General features: G+C 40.2%; 1 protein-coding gene across 1 annotated transcript; it reads right to left on the reverse strand.

Annotated features, from left to right (window-relative positions):
• Positions 1–11,507: 11,507 nt before the first annotated feature.
• Positions 11,508–11,885, reverse strand: LOC147629022 (auxin-induced protein X10A-like). The gene has a single exon (XM_086812852.1). The coding sequence runs from the start codon at positions 11,883–11,885 to the stop codon at positions 11,508–11,510; it is 378 nt and encodes a 125-aa protein (XP_086668978.1).
• Positions 11,886–23,203: the final 11,318 nt, after the last annotated feature.

The raw sequence follows: 23,203 nt of genomic DNA on the forward strand, positions 1-23,203 counted from the left end.
GGTGAGAAAGGGCCCAAATATCTCATACATGTCGCGCTGGAAAGTGGAAGGTGCATTGTGCAATCCGAACCACATTACTGTGCACACAAACACCGCCCATGCGGTGATGAATGCGGTTTTGGCTTGATCCTCTGGTGCCATCCGAATTTGATTATAGCCACTGAATCCATCACGAAACGAGTACATCTCATGCCCTGCTACATCATCCAGAATGGAATCCATGTAGGGCAAGGGAAAAGGATCCGGAATTGTGGCCGCATTAAGCTTTCTGTAATCCACACAGATGTGTAATTTTTTGTTCTTCTTCGGGACAATGACTATAGGAGAAATCCAGTCCGGGTTTTTGATAGGTGTGATGAATCCCACCCTTAGCAAGCAGTCCAGCTCTTCCTTGACCTGCTTGGCTACATGCGGGTTTATGCGATAATGCTGCTGCCTGGAGGGTATCGCATCTGGCTTCAGGTAAATGCGGTGTTGGTAAAACTTCGGGTCCAGAACTTTCATGTCAGCATAATCCCAGGCAAACACATCCCGAAATTCTCGCAAAAGTTTCACCAGATCAGTTTTGAATGAGGGTTCCAGCAAGGTACTAAGTTTCACGAGCTTAGTCTCTTTGTCGTCTCCTAAGAAAATGGTCTCCAAGACATCTTCTTTGACACGGGTAATGCAGCTCATTTGTGCCTCAAAAGCGCGCTCCTTTTCCAGAATGTCTTTCATGTTATCTTTGGGTGCATACTCATCAGTACCCAACAAATTTTCCCCAAAGAGTTTCCCCTTGTCCATAGTGATTGAACACACCGTAGGCACAGGCCTGAGATATTCCGCAGCAATACACGCCACATCCACTAAGAAGAATGGAATCAAGTCCTCAAGAATTTTTCCTCTTCATCTTCATCTAATCCATCTGCCATATTCACTGTTTCCGCAATGACAGGCCAAACTGAATTGCTCAGTTGACGACATTCCCTCAAAGCGAATTTAATCTTCCTGTGACCCATGCGGCGGATGGTCATCAAATTATGCTCCCAATTATGCCGGACCTTTGCCTGGCGCAACCAAGGATGACCCAACAATAAATTGTACTCCTCAGCAGAATCCTCCATGCTCAGCACTACAAAGGACATGACAAAGGATATGCCAGCCACCTCAATCACCACACCCTTCAAGATGCCCAAGGGTCGGAATCTCCCCTGATCAGCCATGCGTACCAGAAATGGTGTAGGATTCCATGCTTGCCAACCCATGCGCTTTACAGGTGGACTCCGTTGCAATATTGACACCAGCCCCACCATCGATCAGCACTTGATCAATGGTGCAGGATCCCATGCTTGCCAACCCATGCGCTTACAGGTGGACTCCGTTGCAATATTGACACCAGCCCCACCATCGACGATCAACACTTGATCAATGGTGCAGGATCCCATGCTTGCCAACCCATGCGCTTATTACAGGTGGACTCCGTTGCAATATTGACACCAACCCCACCATGGATCAGCACTTGATCAATCGTAAGGCCTCGGAAGCCTACGAAAATTTCAGGAATTCTTATATTAGCCACGAGTACTGCCGCCACAGGCTCCAGCCTACGGAAATTACAGGAATTCTTATATCAGCCACGAGTACTGCCGCCACGAGCTCCAGCCTAAGAAAATTTCAGGAATTCTTATATCAGCCAACGGGTACTGTCGCCACGGGCTCCAAGTGTGCTGCTTGCATGGATAACACTGCAGCTGGTGTGATCGCCTTGCCCATCTTCTCCGTCGAAAGCAGTGCTTTATGAAAATTCAGAACTAATTTAAGAAGCTGACCCAATTTGATTTGTAGAGGGGCGTCTAGCAATCCATCCCATTCTTCACTCTCGTCCGAACTGGTCATTGGGACGGTTGTTCCGAAAGATCCTTCTGAACTTGCGGTAGAGGCTGCCCCGACTGAGGTATGTCGTCGATGAGAGTCACAGCATCCTGAAACTACACTTTACTTGGCACTTTACTAGGCCCTGGCACTGGAACGCATTCCGGGGTTTGCTTGTCCACCCAGGAAGTAACTTGCTGGCGAACAGCTTCCTATGCTGGCCAGTCCAAAAGTGGTTGCGCTGTGCGCCTACTGGGGGGCTTCAATTTGTGACCAGAACGTGTGACCACACGTACCTCCAGATCCATAGTCTCCTCCATCGACTCAATCTGAACCATAGCCCACTGCGCCGGTTGTTTTCCTGCAGCTTTTGCATGTTTTTCAGCTTTCTTCCGATCATACTCCTGTGCTTCTGGGCAATCTTGGCGCCAATGTCCTTCCTCTGTGCAGAAAAGATAAATTTTTGGACGATCTATGGCCCGGCCTCCATGACCACGACTAGGACTACCACCCCTACCGCCACTGTTGTTGCTATAGGGTTGCTTAGAAGTGCTCCCAACCTGCACCCATGCGACGGAGAGTTCTGGCGGGCGAGCCTTGTGCCCCCTCCCGTTGTAGTAACACTCCGATGTGTTATGGGAATTGCTGATACACATAGCACACCACTTGTCGTTTGTCGCACATTCCGTTGTTGCTGGATGGCCAGGATTATGGCAACGAGAACACCAGACTGCCTTCGTGGACTTAGCATTAGCAACCGAAGTCTCCCCTGCGAGAACCGTGCTGACCTTCCCACTTTTGTGAGATTTCTTGGTCTCCCGCACTGGTGCCTCATCAGAATTTGTACTGCTACTATCCTCCGATTCACTGTCCGAGCTCTGTGTGTCCGAATCCTCCTCCGAACTATGTCGACGGCGTCCCCGTGACGTGCTGCTGCTAGATTTCTTCTTGGATCACTTCATAGTGGTGGAATCGTTATCCTCCAACGATTCCCCTGCAAGAATAGACTGAGCAATGACATCCGCCACCAGCGGCGTATTCACTTTGTCCACAGTGGCCAGGGCCGTGCGCAAATCCTTTGCTAACCCTTTCAAGAAATAGTCATTCAAAGCCTCCTGGGCTGGCTGCTGCACCAGTGAAACCTGCTGCAACAGCACTCGAAATTTCGCAGCATAATGCAAAAGGGATATAACCATCCAATGTACCATACCCTTTAATGGGGGTGACAAGACAAATAACAGAGAATTGGGGCACATGGAGCAGCAAGAGACCTTATGGTCCAATGTAGCTAAAGGCTCAAGGCTTGCCAACTTGCTCAAAATACGCAGTCACTTTCATGATCACCCATGCATAGAAGTGGTGGAGGTATGAGCATACTGTCGAGTCACAAGGTGGCTACGAGGAGATACAAATGGATACTGATGTGGCCAAGTTGTAATTGCAAACTTTGGTATCTAGCCAGCTTGGAGATTGCCTTTCCTCGCCACCATCAAAGAATATGCAGATATATACATGCATCAAGGCATTTGCGTGTGGACCCCCTATACATGCCCATAAAAAACAAAGATTCACAGCCACCATGGATTTCCATGTAATTAGGCGTGCTCGAGACTCACACTTTATTTACAATTTTCCTTACTTTGAGTATAGCTCTTTTGATTCATTGAACCAACATCAATAGTTTATGCTTACCACTGTCAATATATGGCAGATAATTCCAGATCCTGCCACTATCACAATTGTTAGATTTTTCAAGTTCATCATGCTTCTCATTGACATTCTGATTTTGTCCAGAGCTACAACAGGGAAGGGATGCGTTTTGATCTCAACAAAGGACCCTCCAATAGTGGCATTATGTATTATTATCATCGCCTTCGTTGCCTTTCCTCATACATGCATACTACCTTTGAGAACATGAGCAACACCAATTTCAGGACATCCTTGTACTTCCTATGATGCACATTGTGTGTCCTCCAGATAAGGAAAAGCTGCTACAAAGAATATTTGAGCCAGCAATCCCTACAAGCGATAGTAGATTTTGAGGACAAAATCTAGATTAGGTAGGGGGGATGTTATCCCCATTTTGGGATTAATTTAGCATCTCTCCATCAAATATGAGAGATAGCATAATACATTTTGGGATAAACTTAGCATTTCTCCATTATATATACGAGAGATACACAATAAATGTCATGAAACGACACTATAAATGTTGTAATTATGAGAATAGCTAGCTAAGCCACAAAACCATGTAAGCAACTCATTCATCTTTCAGTTTGTTTTGGGCACCCAAGTGTGAATAAGGGCCATTTATATAAATAACATTATTCTCATAATACAAGACACAATCCCCCTTTTGTGCCAATTGAGTCTAGTCTTATCTCCTTGCTCTCTTGCTTATCTAGGGTGTGTGAGAGAGAGAGTTGAGAGGAGAGAGGGATAAATTCTTGGTGCATGTTCCTTTCATTCTTGTATTCTTTAGTGTGAGAATAGAGAGGAGTGAATGTCCTTGTATGGAGAATGGCAACCTCATGGGGGTGACAGCTTAAGGAGGAGACAAGAGAGTGGTGCTACCTATAAGAATATGACACAGCGGAAAGAGATAGCAAGACAAAGCACAATAGACAATGCAATAGATACACAATGGAATTTAAAATTCTGATTGTACCAAAGAGGTACAAGTAATGGTAATGTCCACTCGTGCGCTCTCAAATAGAGCTTAGATGGCGATCTAGATAGACTATGGATGGAAGATGTATGAAGTGTAGAAGGGGGTGGATACTCACAAGCATTGGATGCCTTAGCTCATGGCAACCATGTCCATATATAGTCCTATAGGTGGTGTGGTAGACGCGTATACAACGAGGGCTGTTACACTACATAGACACGGTCACCGCTCGCGTATTAAGAACTCGGCCCACCGATCACCGACCACCGTCCACTAATGATGGACCTAGTATCTGAAAGAATATTCTAGGAAATATTGCTCATATCATCGCCTCGGGGGATTCCACTCCCGAACCCCCACCAAGGGGGGCTGCTAGCCCCCTTGGGACCCCCCAGCCGAGGTGATGCCCTGGGCCCCAGCTAACACTTGTACCCTTGACCATCTTCTAACTATCATCAATGGTCACAATAATGACCCCATCCGCGTCTGAGTCGGGGTTCCCACACTAAAGACATATGCACCATGGCTACTCCTCATAATGGGGGTCTAATAAATGTGCATTATACATCAAAGTGAGATACATGCTGAGAGGCGGGCATTGAGTGTATACTAACACTACCACTAGCAAAGTTTGGAGTCTATTGAGATACGACCTTGGAGGAAAAGTTCCACACCACGATAAGTTAAGTTGGGCATTTTCCATTGCACTAGTAGGAGACAGATGGTGTAGTGTGTAATAATACTGAAAATCATAATGAAACTCTAGAATACTATCTAGCTATCGGTTAAAATATTATCACATATATCCAACATATCTCTTGGCATCATGTCTGTACTCCTCAAACTAGGAAGATATGCACCACTAATTCCAAACACTCTAACTTATGCTACTGCCCAGTGAGGCCCTATGTCTTGCATCCTAGATTGGCACATGAGCTACTTATAATGGCCATACCATTTCGAAGGCACAAATGCTCTAGGTCACGATTGCACTAGAGTCTAGCCTGACACGTACGTCTAGCCCACAACATGCGTGGCCCAATTACACTCAAGAATGCCTCTATCCTCACACGAGGCATATCACGAGCACACCTACGTCCCTATCGAGATGGGTCAAAGTCTCGAACGATTGTCTAGGATTCACCACTTGGATGACTTCTGCCCAGCATCACACGAGCTTGTGTAGTACCTTCACAAGCTCCACAAACAATAATATTTTAATAAACAATACCCAAATAAGTATCAAACATGATCAAGCAACTATGCATCGTGCATGCATCTAGAAACACTGTAAACCATTGCAAGCTCCGATGAGATAATCTCAATCCTCCATTGAATCTCCGAATGTGTTTCCTGAATTGACAAGTCCTAAGACCATATTAGGGAGTTGGGAAAAATCCCCCTACTTTGGGAATTCCAAATGGTGGCACTTTTGAATATACTTATCAGAGTATCTTGGACACACCAACTCTAAATTTGTTGAAGCTTGTATGATTAGAGCCTACACATCAAGAACTTTCAACGATATGTCACATGAGGGGGGTTTTGACAAAAGATTGATAGGGCTAGCCATGCTCCCCATTTGTGAATCTTTGAAAAGTGGGAATTGGTAATTTTCCAAACTCCCTAATATTGTCTTTCCTTGTTTAATTCTTCTAAATTCATTTTTCCCTTAAGGCATAGGCACTACGTCTCTAAGGGTGATTTTTAACTCTAGCCCTTAAGCAATCCTAAGACATTTCCTCTAAAGCCATAGATCTTCTAGATGTATTTTCAATTTGTTTGTTTCTCAAGATTATTATAGCTAGGTCCTAAGGCTTATTTAAAAGATCATATTCTAGTCCTATCCTAAGGTCTTGATCCAAGGTCATAATTATATTCTTGATGACAAAGCTTCTAACTAGGTAAAGTTTGGGCTCCTAAGATTCACCGAGGTAGTCTCAAACTTCTCAAGGCCTTTTTCTATCTCCTAGCAGTCTTTCCCTTACATAAGGTTATTCTTAACCTTAGAATAGTGTGTCTAACCTTAAGATGAACTCAACACCAATATTTGGGTCAATTTCTATATGAAATTTATAGAGCATTTTAACACTCTTTAGGCCTTTAGTGGGCATTGGGTTAGGCTTCTATCCTTTCCATAACGGTTTTGATTTATACAATTTCCTTTTGAGCCTAAGCTTTCCTTAAACTTAATTCTATGGGATCATCAATTAGCAACACTTGACGTTCTCTCTCTAGGTCCACATTTTCTTTCCCTAGATTCCTACTGGGGATTTAAAGTTCGTCCATAAAACCATTCTCCTCTAAATTTAGTTGCTTCTCTCTCTAGGTCCACATTTTCTTTCCCTAGATTCCTACTGGGGATTTAAAGTTCGTCCATAAAACCATTCTCCTCTAAATTTAGTTGCTTCCATGTACATTTCTACGCTTTCTTTAAGTCTTCCTTTAATCCAATCCCCATAAATGATAGACATTCTCTCTCTAGAATCGTTAGGCTTTTTTTTTAAAGGTTTATGGACATTTTCTCCTAGTCTTATTTACCAAAGAAAAAAAATGCTACATATCCTAGGGTGCATAATCTTGTCTTAATATCCTAAGGGGTTTTATGGACGTATGTGCTCCTATGCTCAACGGGGTATTGCCGAATTTGAGCATTAAATAACCCGTTTCTAAGCTTAACCTAGATTCTATTTCTGGCAAATCTTGCTAGATTTAGGGTTAATTTCAAGACTCGCACCTTCATGCTTCATGGCTCCTTCTCGTCTCTCGCTCTTGCTCTCGCTCTGCATGGTGAGCTCTCGATGCTTCTTCTTGTGTGCGGCGCATTCTCTCTCACAGCCTTGTTTGGCTCTCGTGACCTTCATCTCACTCTAGTCACTCTGTTTTTTATGCTTGATCCTGCTGCTCTCACCTGTGGGTGTTTTTTCTTGTCTCACGAGCTTTTTAGCTCTCTGTCTTTCTCATGAGTTGTTGTTGCTGTGAGCACCTTCTCTTGGCTCTCGCTTCTGCCCATGTGAGCTTTGTAAGTTCTGGCCCACTCCCTCACGAGCTCTACAGGTTCCCACCCTCACGAGCTTCCTGGCTCTCTTGAGCGCCTTCTGCGTTCCCGCTCCAGCTATCGCAATGTTGTTCATGTCGCGTCAATCTACTGGGCAGGTCAGTGAGGCAGGGCCTGAGAGTTAGGGTGGGGGGACGACGTGATGTGGTTTTTTTTTTTTTTGGGGGGGTGTGATGAGGGGGTAAATTTTTAAAGGTCGGCTCATGTACAGAGATCTTCATGCTACTTGGATGGCGGTTCTTCTTTTATAGAGTGTTCGCTTCAAGGCGTGCCCTCTACTTGTTATTGTCAGCCTCTTTTATTGAGTGTTCGCTTCAAGGCGTGCACCTTGCTTCTTCTCCTTTTTTTTAAAAAAAAAAAATGGTGTGAATGTGATAGAGCATGTCCTTGGTGAGAGGTGCACACTAGCACTTCAGCTTACCATTAAAATATCTTTCGGCTTGCTCTACCATTGAAATATCCCATGTCAACCCTATCTACCGTCCCAGGAGAAATTTATGTAACTAGTAGGGACCTTGGTATTTCATTTAGTGTTCTTGACACTCTATATAAGTACTATGTCTCCTACCTTCATTATCCTTGAGTTGGTCATTGCATTGTAGTTTTTCAACCTTTACTAGCCAAGGTCTCTGTCTTTATTGCACCATGAGGGTGGTGAGTGGTGTGTGGGAGGGGCATCAATGTATGGGAAGTTATTTACATGTACTTGGGGTTGATGTAGACATCTCTGGGTACAGTCATGTGTTTTTACCACATTTTGGGAATGGAGATTTCGGCTTCTAGATGCAGCAAGGTGAGGTTGGGCTTGTGCTAGATGCATGGGGGTGGTTGAAGGATTCCTCTATGGTTTTCAAAGATGAGGAGAGTGATGGCTTTTCGGATGTCTCCCACCTTTGCCTCTTCATGGGAGGTTGGGGCTTGGGATTATCAAAGAGATGTTACATCATAAGCTAGAAAAGGGTGAGGCGAGGTATAGGAAGCTCCTTGCCAATGGCACAACAAAAGATATTTGTAAGCAATGTACCTTTCCTTCTAGGTTCTTTCATGACTTTTGGTAAAAGCTCACTGGTAAAGGCTTTGGCCCAATTTTTTAATTGGCTGAATAGTAGCTTAGCTAAGAGGGGCACCCTATTATGCCGGTCACTAGCCTTCTTGTAAGTGAGGAAAGTGAGGGCATGGGTCATGAGAGAAAAGTGAGGACATGCATCATGAGAACAGTGAGCACACCAATTGTAAGTGAGGAAAGTGGCGAGAACACAAGCTAGGGGCACCAAATTGGGGAGTGAGAATACGAATTGGGTTATGAGTGAGGAAAGTGAGAACACGAATTGGGGTCACCCAATTGAGGAATATAATGTCATGTCAAATGTCATGAAATTTAACCCCATTAAAATTGAAACCTTCTTGGGTGATTAGGTGCACAGAACCTTGGTCATGGATCTCTTTCTACTATGGAGTTTTGATGTAGTGTGGATGGGAGGAATATGACGATATGACCCATCCACATCTCAACCTCCCTTAAATTATCTTTGTTGTGGTAGAACTCAATGTAGTCTAAGGTGAGAGGAAGATCTGAGCCCCATGGTGATTAGTTTATAGAAGGCCATGAGGTCGACCTTGTCAAGGTAAGGGGTTGATTCAAGTAGTTGAAAAAGTGACAATAGGCAACCCTACGAGGTTTCCAAGGAGTATTTTATATGAGTATCATTTTGGTGACATTAGGAAAAATGTGGACTCGTTTTTGGGCCCTCTAAGAAATGCCAAGTCATCATTCTATTACAAAAAGGGGGATCGTGGATAATTCTATCCATAATACCTCAAAACTATATCATGTAATATATCATTGGAAAGATCTTGATGAGAGGATTGTAACGCACCAACCTCCGACAAATTTTGAGTTTTTATGCTCAAGTTATTGCCTCCCCACCAAAAAGTAACCTCAAAAGTTCCGTAACGGAAGCCTCACCCTCATTGGTCCTTATGGAATATTCCCTAAAATCTCAAAGAGCTTAAAAGGCCCAAAAGTGAGTCCAAATTTTCCCTAATGATGAATCAGGAAGTTCTAGAGGCCACTTTGTAGGGTTTTAAGACCTTAGGCAAAGGAAATACTCATTTTTTCTATTATCAAGAAAAGAAGAGGAGTTGGTCGAAAATTTGGTTGAGAGTGCACGACTCCTTATGTGCATCCCTCTTTCCACTTTCTTCTCTCACTTGGTTGGTACAACTCTTACTCTCCTCTTCCTTGGTGTTTCTTATTCTTGCAGCTACTATGAAAGAGGGAGATAGCTAGGATGGTTAAATAAGATGACATTTTCTATATGCCCAAGTTCTTGTGAGTGAGTGGATAGTTTTTTCTTGGTTTTGAGAGAGCAATTTGCACGTTTCTTGATGAGGGGCCTCAGGGGGGGAGGGGGTCCACTACTAAGAAACCCTATGTATCATGTGCATTCAAGGGGTATTTTCTGTGAATTTTTCATGAATAAAATGATCCCTTTTTCTTTATAGACTTACAAGTTTTTTTTCAAAATCGATTAAAAAAACCCCTTCTATAAATGTATTTCTATAAATTTATCTTAAAATTTTGAATTAAAAAATCCCTTCATTTGAACTCATGTACTATGCTTACATATTTTTAGGTGAACCCTCTAAGTGAGGGGCTAAGTCCTAAGCATATACTTTGTTGCCTTAGTACCTTGGTAAATTATGTTTATTGTGAGAGCTAGTCATTTTAGTTCCGATGCCTCGACAAAGCTAGTCATAGCATTTGCAAAGAAAGGAGAGAAGGGCTGGTCTCAAGGCTTATAATAAGAATGATGATGAAGGAGAAGAAGTGCTGCTATGGAAGATCTTCATTGACCTATCTCTAGTAAAATGCTCACTTAGGTTGAGTTGAGTAATCCAAGCCGATCTACTAGTGGCAACCTTGGTGCAAATATCAGTGAAAATTTAGAGCATCCATATAAAGATTTCCCATCAAATGACATTAGTCCCATCATCCATGATTAGAACAGACTATAGTATTAAGCATCATCAACTCGCTTTAGCTTTCGATGAGCCTAAATGAGCTTGAAACAAATGATGTGCTATGTGTCCATGGTATGGAGTCAATATATCATGTGTCCATGGTAAGGCATAAAACTAATCAATCATAACATGATCAACTCACTTTAGCTTTCGATGAGCCCAAATAATCTTGAATAAATGATATGGCTATGTGTCCATGGTATGGGATCACTATATCATGTGTCCATGGGTAAGGCATAAAATTAATTAATCACAATAAGATTTTACATAGGTGATTATAACTAGCTAGGTGTGTGATGATGTGAGGGCTCCCAAACACTTAAAAAGAATGAGGATGATCTATGTACTCCATGGTATGAGATGTTACGTTATCATATCATACAGAAAACATTTAGTGGATTAGCTACAAGAGTTGATCAAAAGAAGCACGGTTAGATGAAAGTCTCGATTCATACATTGATCTCAGAGTAGCCAACCTCCTATAACCATATCATTGACCGGTTGGGGTGGTAATATTGGAGGGCCACAAACACTAAAAAGGATAAGGATGAGCTATATGTAGGTTAGGGTGGTAATACCGGAGGAGGGCGGCAAACACTAAAACGTACAATGTTTACAAAGGTGCTTAGGCTTTTACCCAAATGTTGTGATGCATTTGGTGGAGGAACGTAATGCGGGAGGAGGGCCACAAAGACTTTGGTTGGGGTCACGGGTGGTAATACCGGACTAAAAAGGATAAGGTAATATGGGAGGGCCACAAACACCCCCCCCAAAAAAAAAGGGTGGTAATATGGGATGGATGAGCTATGTACACCCTGGCATGAGATGTGCCATGGCATGAGCTATGTTCTCCATGGTGGCAGGAGGTGCTGCCATGCGCATGCAGTTATTTTACAATGAAAGCGGTCAGTGGTGGATAAGAAGCCGTAAGAGTTGCTCGAGAGAAGCAGGGTCGGATGCGAGTCTGAGTGGGCCGCTGTACTGCGAGTAGCCGAACTCCTCAGCAGATTGTTGAAGCAAGTGAGCGAGAAGAGGATGGTTGAGGCGGGAGGCCTTGATCACGTATGTTTTATCACCACCAAGGACAGGCAGAGACCCCTTGGGCACCTTGCTGCTGCAGTTATTGCAGGCAGCAGCTGCTCCAGGCTGCAACCTCTGGTATGATCGATTGCTGCTGCTGGACTGCACGCAGCTATGGCGGCGACCGAGGAGCTGCTGAATATTAGTGAGGGAAGTAGAAGCTGCATGTGCTGCGCTCAGAAGCTTCTTCAGTAATTTGGCCATCGCAATGTAGCACAGAGAGAGAGAGAGAGGGAGAGAGCGAGCAGGAGAATGCGCCCAAGAACAGTGCTAACTAGTGAGATCACTAGCAATGATCTGTCTGATGGTTTTATACCTCACTGCATGACGACACACATTCTGCCTTTGACCGCGGACACAAACAAACTTGGTCCGAATTGGCGAACTGTCGCTTCAATCGTTTTCTTTAAATTAAAATAATAATAATATTTCTTTATCACCTTTCTCCATGGTCCTACTCAAATAATCATTAAACTCATTCAGACACGTTAGATCACAAATTCTCACCTACAAATAACCAACATGCATAGAAATCCTCACCTACAAATAACCAACATGCATTAAATGGATCACCTCTATAAACTTTGACACGGCCCCCCCCCCCCCCCCTCTCTCTCTCTCTCTCTCTCTCTCTCTCTCTTCTAATAATAAAAATATAATATTTCTTTATCACCTTTCTCCATGGTCCTACTCAAATAATCATTAAACTAGAGTCTATGACCCATTCAGACACGTTAGATCACAAATCCTCACCTACAAATAACCAACATGCATTAAATGGATCACCTCTGTAAACTTTGACACGGCCCCCCTCTCTCTCTCTCTCTCTCTCTCTCTCTCTCTCGCTCGCTTCTAATAATAATAATCTCTCTCTCTCTCTCTCTCTCTCTCTCTCTCTCTCTCTCTCTCTCTCTCTCTCGCTTCTAATAATAAAAATATAATATTTCTTTATCACCTTTCTCCATGGTCCTACTCAAATAATCATTAAACTAGAGTCTACGACCCATTCAGACACGTTAGATCACAAATAATCACCTACCAAATAACCAACATGCATTAAATGGATCACCTCTGTAAACTTTGATACGCCCCCCTCCCTCTCTCTCTCTCTCTCTCTCTCTCTCTCTCTCTCTCTCTCTCTCGCTTCTAATAATAATCATTTTCATTGTTTTACCGCATCTACCAAAGAGATCACACTCATCCTTTTCTACATGTGCAACACCTTACTAATAGCACTAATTAATTAATGTAAAAAAAAGATTCAGGACCCATATTAGCATTAGGATGGAGAATTGCATGGGTTCCCACACCCAAGTTACCTTGGCCAAGCTTGTGTCAAATAACTTGGTCGTACCAAGGCTACTAATGCCAACATGGCATAGCTGTGAAACCTTGTTCAAAGTTAGGGTGTGAACACCAAAAGATTCCCTTCGATAAATGCTATAAACTCGATTAACTAGACCATGGGAATTCATGTCCCCTTATATGATTGCAACGGACCTAGAATGTGAGTAACATTAGATTCTTCGTGTTATAAATGCTATAAACTTGACCAAGGCCTACATAATTGGGGGCTAAGAGAATCTTGAAGGGTGGAGGGGATGTAAGAGGATACAATGTGCATTGCACTAATAAGCAATCCTCTCGATCTTTCACAATACACAACTTAAACTCAAAATGTGCAGCAATAGAGCTCGAGAACATTAATGTATACTCAAGTGAGACAAAAGATGGCTAAGCCAAAAACCTGTGTGCTCCTATGAAGGGAGCTTTGATGGTTGTTTGTAAAATTGTTGAGACGAAAGGTTGTATGCTCATATAATCTAGCTTATAATAGATATTGAGGGGTGTGTCAATTAAGCGAGCTTCGAGCTTCGAGATTTTGAGCTTTGGGCATTGTTAGGAGGCTATTGTTGCCAAATCATCAAGGTTTGGGTCTAGCCACACAACATGGTTTTGCTACAAAACTACAAAATATAGCTCGCATTGGTGATTACATGATGCTTTGAGCTCTATATATTTTTAACCTCTGAGTTAAATTCAACACATTCAAGCATGTCAGTGTGAGAGAGTGAGAGAGAAGAGGAAGAGGGAGAGCAAGAAGTGCATTGATATCTAGGTAGCTCGATTATATAACCATAAACATTAGCCATTAAAAAAATTGCACAAGTATCATTAAGAGAAATGTGGACTCAATTTTTGGGCCCTGTAAGAAGTACCAACTCAGCTTAGAGAGAGAAAATAAAAAAGGTTTAAAACATATCCAATTTACAATTCGGCTCATTTTTTACTATTATAATAGTAGGTTTAAATATATTAAAATATGCATATTCTTTCAATGAGGTTTCATCATGAGGCGACATTCTTTATTGGCTGCCGTAAAACTTGTCAGAACCAAAATTTCACAGATTTGAGGTAGTTATGCATTTAATAGATTCAAGGAAAGCTTTAATCATCATCTCAACCGTGGGGGTTTTCCTACTGAAACTTTAAAAAAAATGTCCTTACTAATCAAGTTAGTTCTTGTTTCAATTCTTTAATATGTTTTATGATGACAGAAAATACTAGCTTTGCAAATGAGAACATTAATCCAAATTTGGGGATTTTAATTAATCCACCTTCAACAACACATGGAGACACTCAAATTCTCAATAACAGTAGTAGAAATGGTGTATGCAAAAGAACATATGATACCTACCGTCCTCATGTGGGCATACAATCTGAGTTCCAGCCTTTGAAGAAACGAAATAAGAGTTTTTTTTTAATGTTATGAGCAAAAAGAGCAAAGGAGGAATAATGGAGAGCATCATTTGGACTTGTGGACTGATGGGTCAATGTATCCCAAGTATCCATTTACAAATGTATCCCAATGTATCCATTTACAAATGCACCACCTCCATTTTACAACATTACAAACCTACTACATTTCACTGGTGATGGTAGACAAGGTTTGCTGGGTTATGCCCAACACTTGGAAACAAAAGCGATGGTTGGCAGAACAGCAGAGGGATTTTCTATAGATAGAGAACACATAAATAAAAAAACTAAATGGGTTGTATATGCAAAGAAGCTTATGGCAACAAACAAAGAAACAATTCAAGACTTGGAGAAAAAGATTGATGCTTTAAGGAGAAAGGACACAGCACTAGGGCCACGTAAAAGAAGAAGGCAACTTTGCAACATAGAGAAAATGAAAGTTGGAAGTGGAGGGATGAAGAAGCGAGTACATGCTGTAAGGTAATGTTAACTCTTGTTTCATATATATTTCTCTTTTAAGATTAGGTTCTTTGTTTGAAACTAGACATAAGTAATCAGATTTGATGTTATTCTATTTTTAGATCTTTACTTCATCCAAAGTCCAAGGTACATTCCAAAGTTGGAGTGCATTACAGTCATTTGGTACCAAAAAGGAATAGTGGAAGAGATGCTGTATCAAAAGAAGTTTCAAAAAATCAATGAGAAGCATGTGTCTTCTTTTATGAACAAGAACCAGCTCGATGCAACTCAAGCAATGCTGGATGAGACTGGCATCTCTCAGAAAGCATATAGTATACTATTTAATGCACTAGTAGAGAAATGTCAAAGTAAGAAGCATAAAGGTTTGTTACTTCCAAAACCAATGCAAGTAAAGTGTGCACGCCAACATATGAACTAGAGGTGTTTGAGAAGCTCGATTCACCAGTACATATTGAAGCAACATTCGTTGCTAAAGACAGAGAGACACTCTTTAACCAGCACAACAATATTTTCTTTGATCTTGAAGCTTTGCTTAGGTACGGAGTTCAGTTCTTTGAGATTAGTCAAGAAGAATGTGAAGGAGTTCTAAAATTTGTTTTGAAACTAGATGAGTGTGAGATTTTAAAGAATAGAAAAATGGAGAGGGTTACTATCACTCTAATGAATAGGGCCTTAGACACATCTATTACAAAAGATGATGCAAGATATTTCAGTGTTCAATCGGAGAATAACATATTGCTGCTTGGATCTTTTGAGGTATCTTCTTTATCATTGAATATGACTGTGTATTACGTTGAAATAATTTAAACACGAAACTTGTCTTAAACATGAGCTTGTCTTAAACATGAGCTTCTTCCTAAATAATGACACAGGTGGATAAATAAGACTTTGAAAATTTCCATTGGATGTTTCATCAAACCAATTCCATCATTGATTAGTGAGCAAAGAAATGGAAGGGCCCTTCATGTGCCTGGGTTCGGTGACTATAAAGTGGAATGGCACATGGCAGGTGATTTGAAGACTCTAAAATGCATGTATAACATAAGCAAAGGTGCAAATGCAAAGAGTCCATTTCTATATTGCATGTCAAGTGCCAAGACTTTATATCGTGCACTATGGAACAAAGCTCCTGATAGGCATTTAAAAAATAAAGATTTCAAAGCAGTGCTTGATATTCCTCTATCCAGAGTGCACATATGCACATTGCATACACTATGTAGAATTGTAGAGAAGCTTGTGTATTTGTACATATGCTTTGCATGGACGTTAAAGCCTAAAAAATAATCTCTAAAAGCAATCAAACCAATAGAAAAAGTGCTATCAAACATTGGCTTGCATGGAGGGCATGTTAAAATTGAGGAGGACGACAAGCCGGCACAAGGGGGCAACAAAGTACCAAGAAAACCATCAATAGGTGGTGTGAAAGCTAAAATATTTTTGTCATACTGCCTCAAAGACAGTCAAGATAAAAACAAGCAAAAGATGTTTAATCGATGAAAAGAACTACATAATGCAGTTAAGGACATTGGAAATGAAGGTTCAATCCAAAATCGGAAGGCAGATGTGTGGATTTCACTTGACAAGATCTTTGCATTCATGGAGAAAAAGAGCTGGAGAAATAGTGAGATAAAATTATTTGAAAACATATTAGAGACTTGGAGGAAGGCATTCATTGTAGGATGGAGTGATCAACATGTAACTCATTACATGGTAAGAACTTTAAAAACTGCTGCAATCTCAATATTGTGAGACCAACTAATACATACATCTGATTTTTTTCTGTTGTCATTGATTGCATTATATACTATATAATCATACACCATATTTCGCAAAGACATATGGTTCATTATCAATATGGTCAACTCAAGGCATGGTGGAGAAGTCACATTACATGGCAAGAACAGGTTACTCTAAGCACACTAGACATGGTGGAGGCAAGAATCGAGCCAATAGTCTTTTAGAGTTACATCAATGGACTTACAGGAAATCGATTCACAAAGCAAAACAAAAAGACACATTTAAGTCCTCATCATTGACACGTGCAATACAATTGATTAATAAAGAAAAGTGACAATGCGCTTGGAATTAGTCAACTGCAAGAGAGCGCCATCAGTTGTGGCATCGCTTAAGAGTCAAGGTGGTTGGGAGAAGGTGGTCTAGATGAGGTGGGAGAAGGTGGTCTAGATGAGGTGGGCTTGATCTTCTTCAGTGGTCTTCCTTCTTCATCTTCCTTTTCCTCTTCTTCCTCTTCATCTGCTGGGAGATCTATTTTTGGCATCTGCACTGTTGGAGGCAACAGTTCCGACCGACTTTTTCTTGTCCTTATTAGATATCTTTTTCCATATGGATGCAATGTGTCTGGGTCTATAATTCCTGCTACAATAGCATGCGCTGTATATGACAGGTAGTAGGGGCATCTTAGTGCTTGGCAGCCATACCCTTGACCAAACACCCGCAACGTAAACTGTTTCTCGACAAGCACCACCTTCTCAGCATTTAAAGGCACTTCGCGTCCACCACAAAACTTGGATAGTACTTTGAATGCAAATAAAGGAAATTTTGCATTGTCTTTTGAGAACTCCTTGTGAAATATAATGATCTGCGTATTAAAATTGTAATCATCATGACTCATCCCACTGCTTGTTGCTGTTGTCAATTTTAAGCAAGTGTCTTAAAATGTCTTATATATTGAGCGAGAGAAACATCCTTTCAATGACCTATTGACTTTGAAATGGAAGCTCTGGATGATCTTGAGCCTCCTGCTCTCTTCAGGAAATCATCATCATATACAAAAACCTGGTACCAATGTTATATGTTTAATTGACACAATCAACAAAGTCTACGTAAATCAAATTCTTATAGTTTGAAAAATCTTTGGCTCTATTACTTGTTGATTTTCATCACCCTCAAGCATGGACCTTGTCCACAAGGGATCGTGGGCTTACTATCTTCATGCACAGTAGGTGCCAAAAATTTTCCCATATCTGCCAAACCAAGACGGTCAGCAATTGCTGCAGCCTCCTGCTCGGAAGGCAATTGGGTTTCATATGTCCTAGCTTCATCGAACATCTTCTTTAATATCTCCTTGTTGCCAGGTAACTACTCGGAGTCCTGGACTGTAGAATCAGCTAGTAGATAATTATCAACTCCTTCCTCTATCCAGCCCATGTCTCCCTCACTAAAATTTGCTAAGGCAGCCAAGCAATAGTCTTCATGAATATTAAAATGTTGCATAATGTCTGTTAATAATACATAATCAGCTTGGGCTACCATAGTAAAGCTGGGCAGGGAAGGTAGTGACAACTCCCCCTGTTCATTCTCATCAGAAGGTGTTACATCGAAGGGGATAAGGGATGCATTAGCCTCAAAGGCTTCCTTTTCGGCCTCTGTCCTCTCCTTTGCTGGGTCTATAGCCACCTCTTCCTCAACCCCATCATCCTCGATTGGCACTTGAGTGCTTGCCAAAGTCACTCTCTCGGGCTCTGAGTCCTCAGTAAGAAGATGCAGAAAACAAAGAAAACCATAACTAAATTGGAGCAGGCGACACTTCTTTGAGTGTATTGGGCATTTCTCCTCCACTCTATTACTGGAGCTGGGAATCTTTTCAAGACAACGGCTAAGCCTCCTCTTTCATGACTTTGTCTGTTGCAAAATCAGATGGATGAACATATCGTTCACCATCGGCGGACATAACGATATTGGTAGAAACAATGTCTTCATACTCCTGCTCACGGTCACCGCCGAGAACAATCCTACAAGAATTAATGACGTTCTCAAGAGAAAGTTCCTTGTTGAACATTGAAAACAACTCATGCAAACGCTTGTGGGCTTTTGCATTGTACAAGAACATAAACATCTTTTCTGCACAAGACTCTTCTGCCTCGTCATCCAATTCGTAGGCAATTTTCAACTCTTTCGAAGACATGCCTAAAAAAACATTTCAGTCAATTAGAACATGCACGCTTATTATACATGGGGTCAGTACCTGGCGATAAGGAGATTTGGATATACACATGCAAGCCCCCTGTCGCTTGGTACTAGCACCAAAGAAGGGATCAGTACCAAGCGGTAGAGGGCTCACGCGAAATTCACGAGCCCATCATCGCTTGGTAGTACTGACCCCTAAATTTAAAGAGACTTAAAGGGGTCAATAAATTTTATTATTATTTTAAAGATGAAGCCTTTATATATATTAAATAAAAAACATACAAGCGGCATATTTTGCATTTTAGTTGTATTTTGTAAGCTGAAATTGTTTGTCTTCCAGACTTGAAAATTTAAGGCTTGCCCTAAGCTTCGACTTGAAGGCCTATAAACTTACTTGGCCTTCATGTTTACACATTTGCAACCCACTACTACTCTAGAAAATTTGATTTCAATTGAAACCTTAGTTTCCATGGTAGTAGAGGGAGGGAGGGAGGGAGGGAGGGAGAGATGGGCATACCTGCAAAAAATATTGAAAGCTTTGGCGGTGAAAGCTTTGGCGATGGCATTGGCGATGCAGAGGGATGGCAATGTAGGTAACTCAATGCAAATGGGTGTCTCAGTTTATCACAAAAGCGGTTAGCTTTGAGCATTTCATATTAGACTTAAACCTAGAAGGATTTTAGCATGCAAAGAAAATTTATGAAATAGTGTAAATTTCTAAAAATGTATGTCCCAAATTTCTTGATTTTCTGGTCTGAGAGGAGTCCAATGGGAATTTGGGTACGTTTCTCAAAAAAATCCTCCCCGAACACTGCTCCCAAGGGAGATTTGGGACTTAAAAATCTAGTACCATACGAGGAGTTTTGGAACGTTATCGACTCATACCACTCGTGCGGACATTTAAAAGGTCGGACGCATTAACGACGCGTGAATATGGTATGTACTATGTGCTCACTCATCGACTTTCTTGCATGTGTTCATTTTTTTCACCTCTGAGTCTCTGACAAAATAGGAAGAGCCAAACACCATCGCTGCTACATCCATCATCCTCTAAGTCTTTGACTGCATCAATCGTCCCCTGAGTCTCTGACTGCATCAGCTTCCTCAACGCCCCCCAAACTGAGCAAACGCCATCAGCCTCTACATCCATTACACGTATTTCAGAGTTCTTTCAGACCCTCTATTAATGTTTTGCTGTCTATTTTGTGAATGTTGTTAATAGTGTCTGTACAAAGTGCTCAGGGTTTCATGGGGTCCATCTGGTTCCATATCGCTTAACATTGACCCCCTTGGCTCACATTGCCCACGAGCCTAGTACCAAGCGATATTGGTACCTCTCGACTCTCGGACTCCTATTTGTTTCATATCGCTTGTTGGTACAAACCCCACTATGATAACGTTGGTCATGGGGTCAGTACCAAGCGATACAAAGGCCTCCGGAATCCTATCTGCTTTATATCGCTTGGTACCGACCCCACTATGAGTCATGGGGTCAGTAGTACCAAGCGAAACAAAGGCCCCTGGGATCCTGTCTACTTTATATCACTTGGTACCGACCCCACTATGAGTCATGGGGTCAGTACCAAGCAAAACAAAGGCCTCCAGGATCCTGTCTGCTTTATATCGCTTGGTCCCAACCCCACTGTGAGTCATGGGATCAGTACCAAGCGAAACAAAGGTCTCTGGGATCCTGTCTGCTTTATATCGCTTGGTGCCGACCCCACTGTGAGTCATGGGGTCAATACCAAGTGAAATAAAGGCCTCCAAAATCCTGTTTGCTTTATATCGCTTGGTACCAATCCCACTGTGAGTCATGGGGTCAATACCAAGCGAAACAAAGGCCTCCAGGATCCTATGTGCTTTATATCTGTAAGATTCCTTCCCAGCCTCTCAAGATGTCCAGCATCTTTCCCTATAATCAAATCCCTCTTCAGAAATATAAAAGATCTTGTTTCTACCTGTTTTGGCCTAGAGAGAGAAAATATTCTAGAGAGAGGTTATTCAAATTTTGGATATTTTTTGATGGAAAAATATCTCTTCTTATTAAAATAAGTTCCCCCGAAACAGAAGTTCAAAAAGATTTTCAGAAGGTGCATTAGAAATCAAGTATAATCTGTTCAAGAGGCCTCATCCTAGGGGTCCAGATTTTTAAAAAATTTTAAATTAAGGTTTTGAGGGGCCAATCAGATTCATCCAAATGTGTGGAGAAGATAAATAGAAGAAATAAAGAAAATCCCCCCAAAAAATGAGTACACATAAGATGAAGAGTGGACTAAGGACCAAAGGAATTCTAAAAAAATGAAATTTTGACACCTCAAAATGGGAATTCCCCCCCTCATGAATGAGGCGCCTACTTCACATGTGGAATGGAGTTTTAAGTCATCAAAAATTGAGATATTTCATCTCTCCTCTCTCCTAATTCAAGCAGAGTTCCAAAAAGTAAGCTAAACTGACCTAAAAATGGTCAAAAATTGACCAAACTGATTTGGAAAATTTTGGAATCAGTTTGCTTGGTTAGGAGCTCACTTTTTCCTACAAATAGAAGCCTCCCCCTTTGTTGAAGCTTAATAGTGTTTTATGCACTGTTACTCTACTCCACCCCAGAGTCAAGAACTATGAATTTCTTAATAATTCATTAAGTTTTGACCATTCCCTCTTCTAAAGAATTGGTGGCCACTCTTGTTGCAAACAAGAGTAGATCCCTCAAACCATCAAGCCAAAGGAAAGCTCCTGGAATTCTTATAAGTTAGTAATTTTGCCTTTTCTTTATTCTTTTAATGGTTTTTCTAATCTTGTTTTGTTTAAATTGAAAACTCTGATGCTATATCTTGCTGGAAAGGCTTTCCCCCTCTCTCATTCTTAAAATCAGCCCTTCTTTATCCTAGTTAAGTGATCTAATAGTGGGAATTGATTTTTTCATATTGTTTCTCTTTTAAAAGTGAATTTGATTAGTTTAGAGTGCTTAAAACTAATTGGAGAAAATTTTTAAGTAATTTTAAGTTAGAAAAATTTTAAAAATGATCAGCCATACAAAGGAGGTTATGGTAAAATTTTTCTAAAATTTGGTGAAATAAGTTTTATCTTTTATCATCCAAAAAGAGTAATCCCCACCATAAAAGTGTAATTTTGATTTTATGCATAGAAAGGTGCATAAAGAAAATTATTTTTATTTCGAAAGAGTTATTTTCATCAATTTTCATTTTATGCATAGAAAGATGCATAAAGAAATTTATTTTTATTTCAAAAGAGTTATTTTCATCAATTTTCATTTTATGCATAGAAAGATGCATAAAGAAAATTATTTTTATTTTAAAAGAGTTATTTCTATCAATTTTCATTTTATGCATAGAAAGGTGCATAAAGAAAATTATTTTTATTTCAAAAGAGTTATTTTCATCAATTTTCATTTTATGCATAGAAAGATGCATAAAGAAATTTATTTTTATTTTAAAAGAGTTATTTTCATCAATTTTCATTTTATAGAAAAATGCATAAAGAAATTATTTTTATTTCAAAAGAGTTATTTTCATCAATTTTCATTTTATGCATAGAAGATGCATAAAGAAATTTATTTTTATTTAAAAAGAGTTATTTTCATCAATTTTCATTCTATGCATAGAAAGGTGCATAAAGAAAATTATTTTTATTTCAAAAGAGTTATTTTCATCAATTTTCATTTTATGCATAGAAAGATGCATAAAGAAATTTATTTTTATTTCAAAAGAGTTATTTTCATCAATTTTCATTATATAGAAAGATGCATAAAGAAATTATTTTTATTTCAAAACAGTTATTTTCATCAATTTTCATTTTATGCATAGAAGATGCATAAAGAAATTTATTTTTATTTCAAAAGAGTTATTCTCATCAATTTTTATTTTATGCATAGAAAGATGCATAAAGAAATTTATTTTTATTTCAAAAGAGTTATTCTCATCAATTTTCATTTTATGCATAGAAAGATGCATAAAGAATTTTTTTTATTTCAAAAGAGTTATTTTCATCAATTTTCATTTTATAGAAAGATGCATAAAGAAATTTATTTTTATTTCAAAAGAGTTATTCTCATCAATTTTGATTTTATGCATAAAATGATGCATAAAGAAATTTATTTTTATTTCAAAAGAGTTATTCTCATTAAAATTGAATTTATGCATAGAAAGATACATAAAAGAGTTATTTTTATTTCGAAAATGTTATTCTCCTTAAAATTGAAATTATGCATAAATAGATGTGTAAAGAATCTTTATATTAAAAAAATAAGGATTCTCTCGCATTCTAAGAAAGGATGTGAATCAGATAGATGAGAATGAATAGAGAATAGATGTGATGAAAATTGGAGTAATGAGAATGAGAGG

The sequence above is a fragment of the Cibotium barometz genome, chromosome 18 (genome assembly GCF_041138505.1).
Source record: "Cibotium barometz isolate CiBa-2024 chromosome 18, ASM4113850v1, whole genome shotgun sequence".
Classification (NCBI taxonomy): Eukaryota; Viridiplantae; Streptophyta; class Polypodiopsida; order Cyatheales; family Cibotiaceae; genus Cibotium; species Cibotium barometz.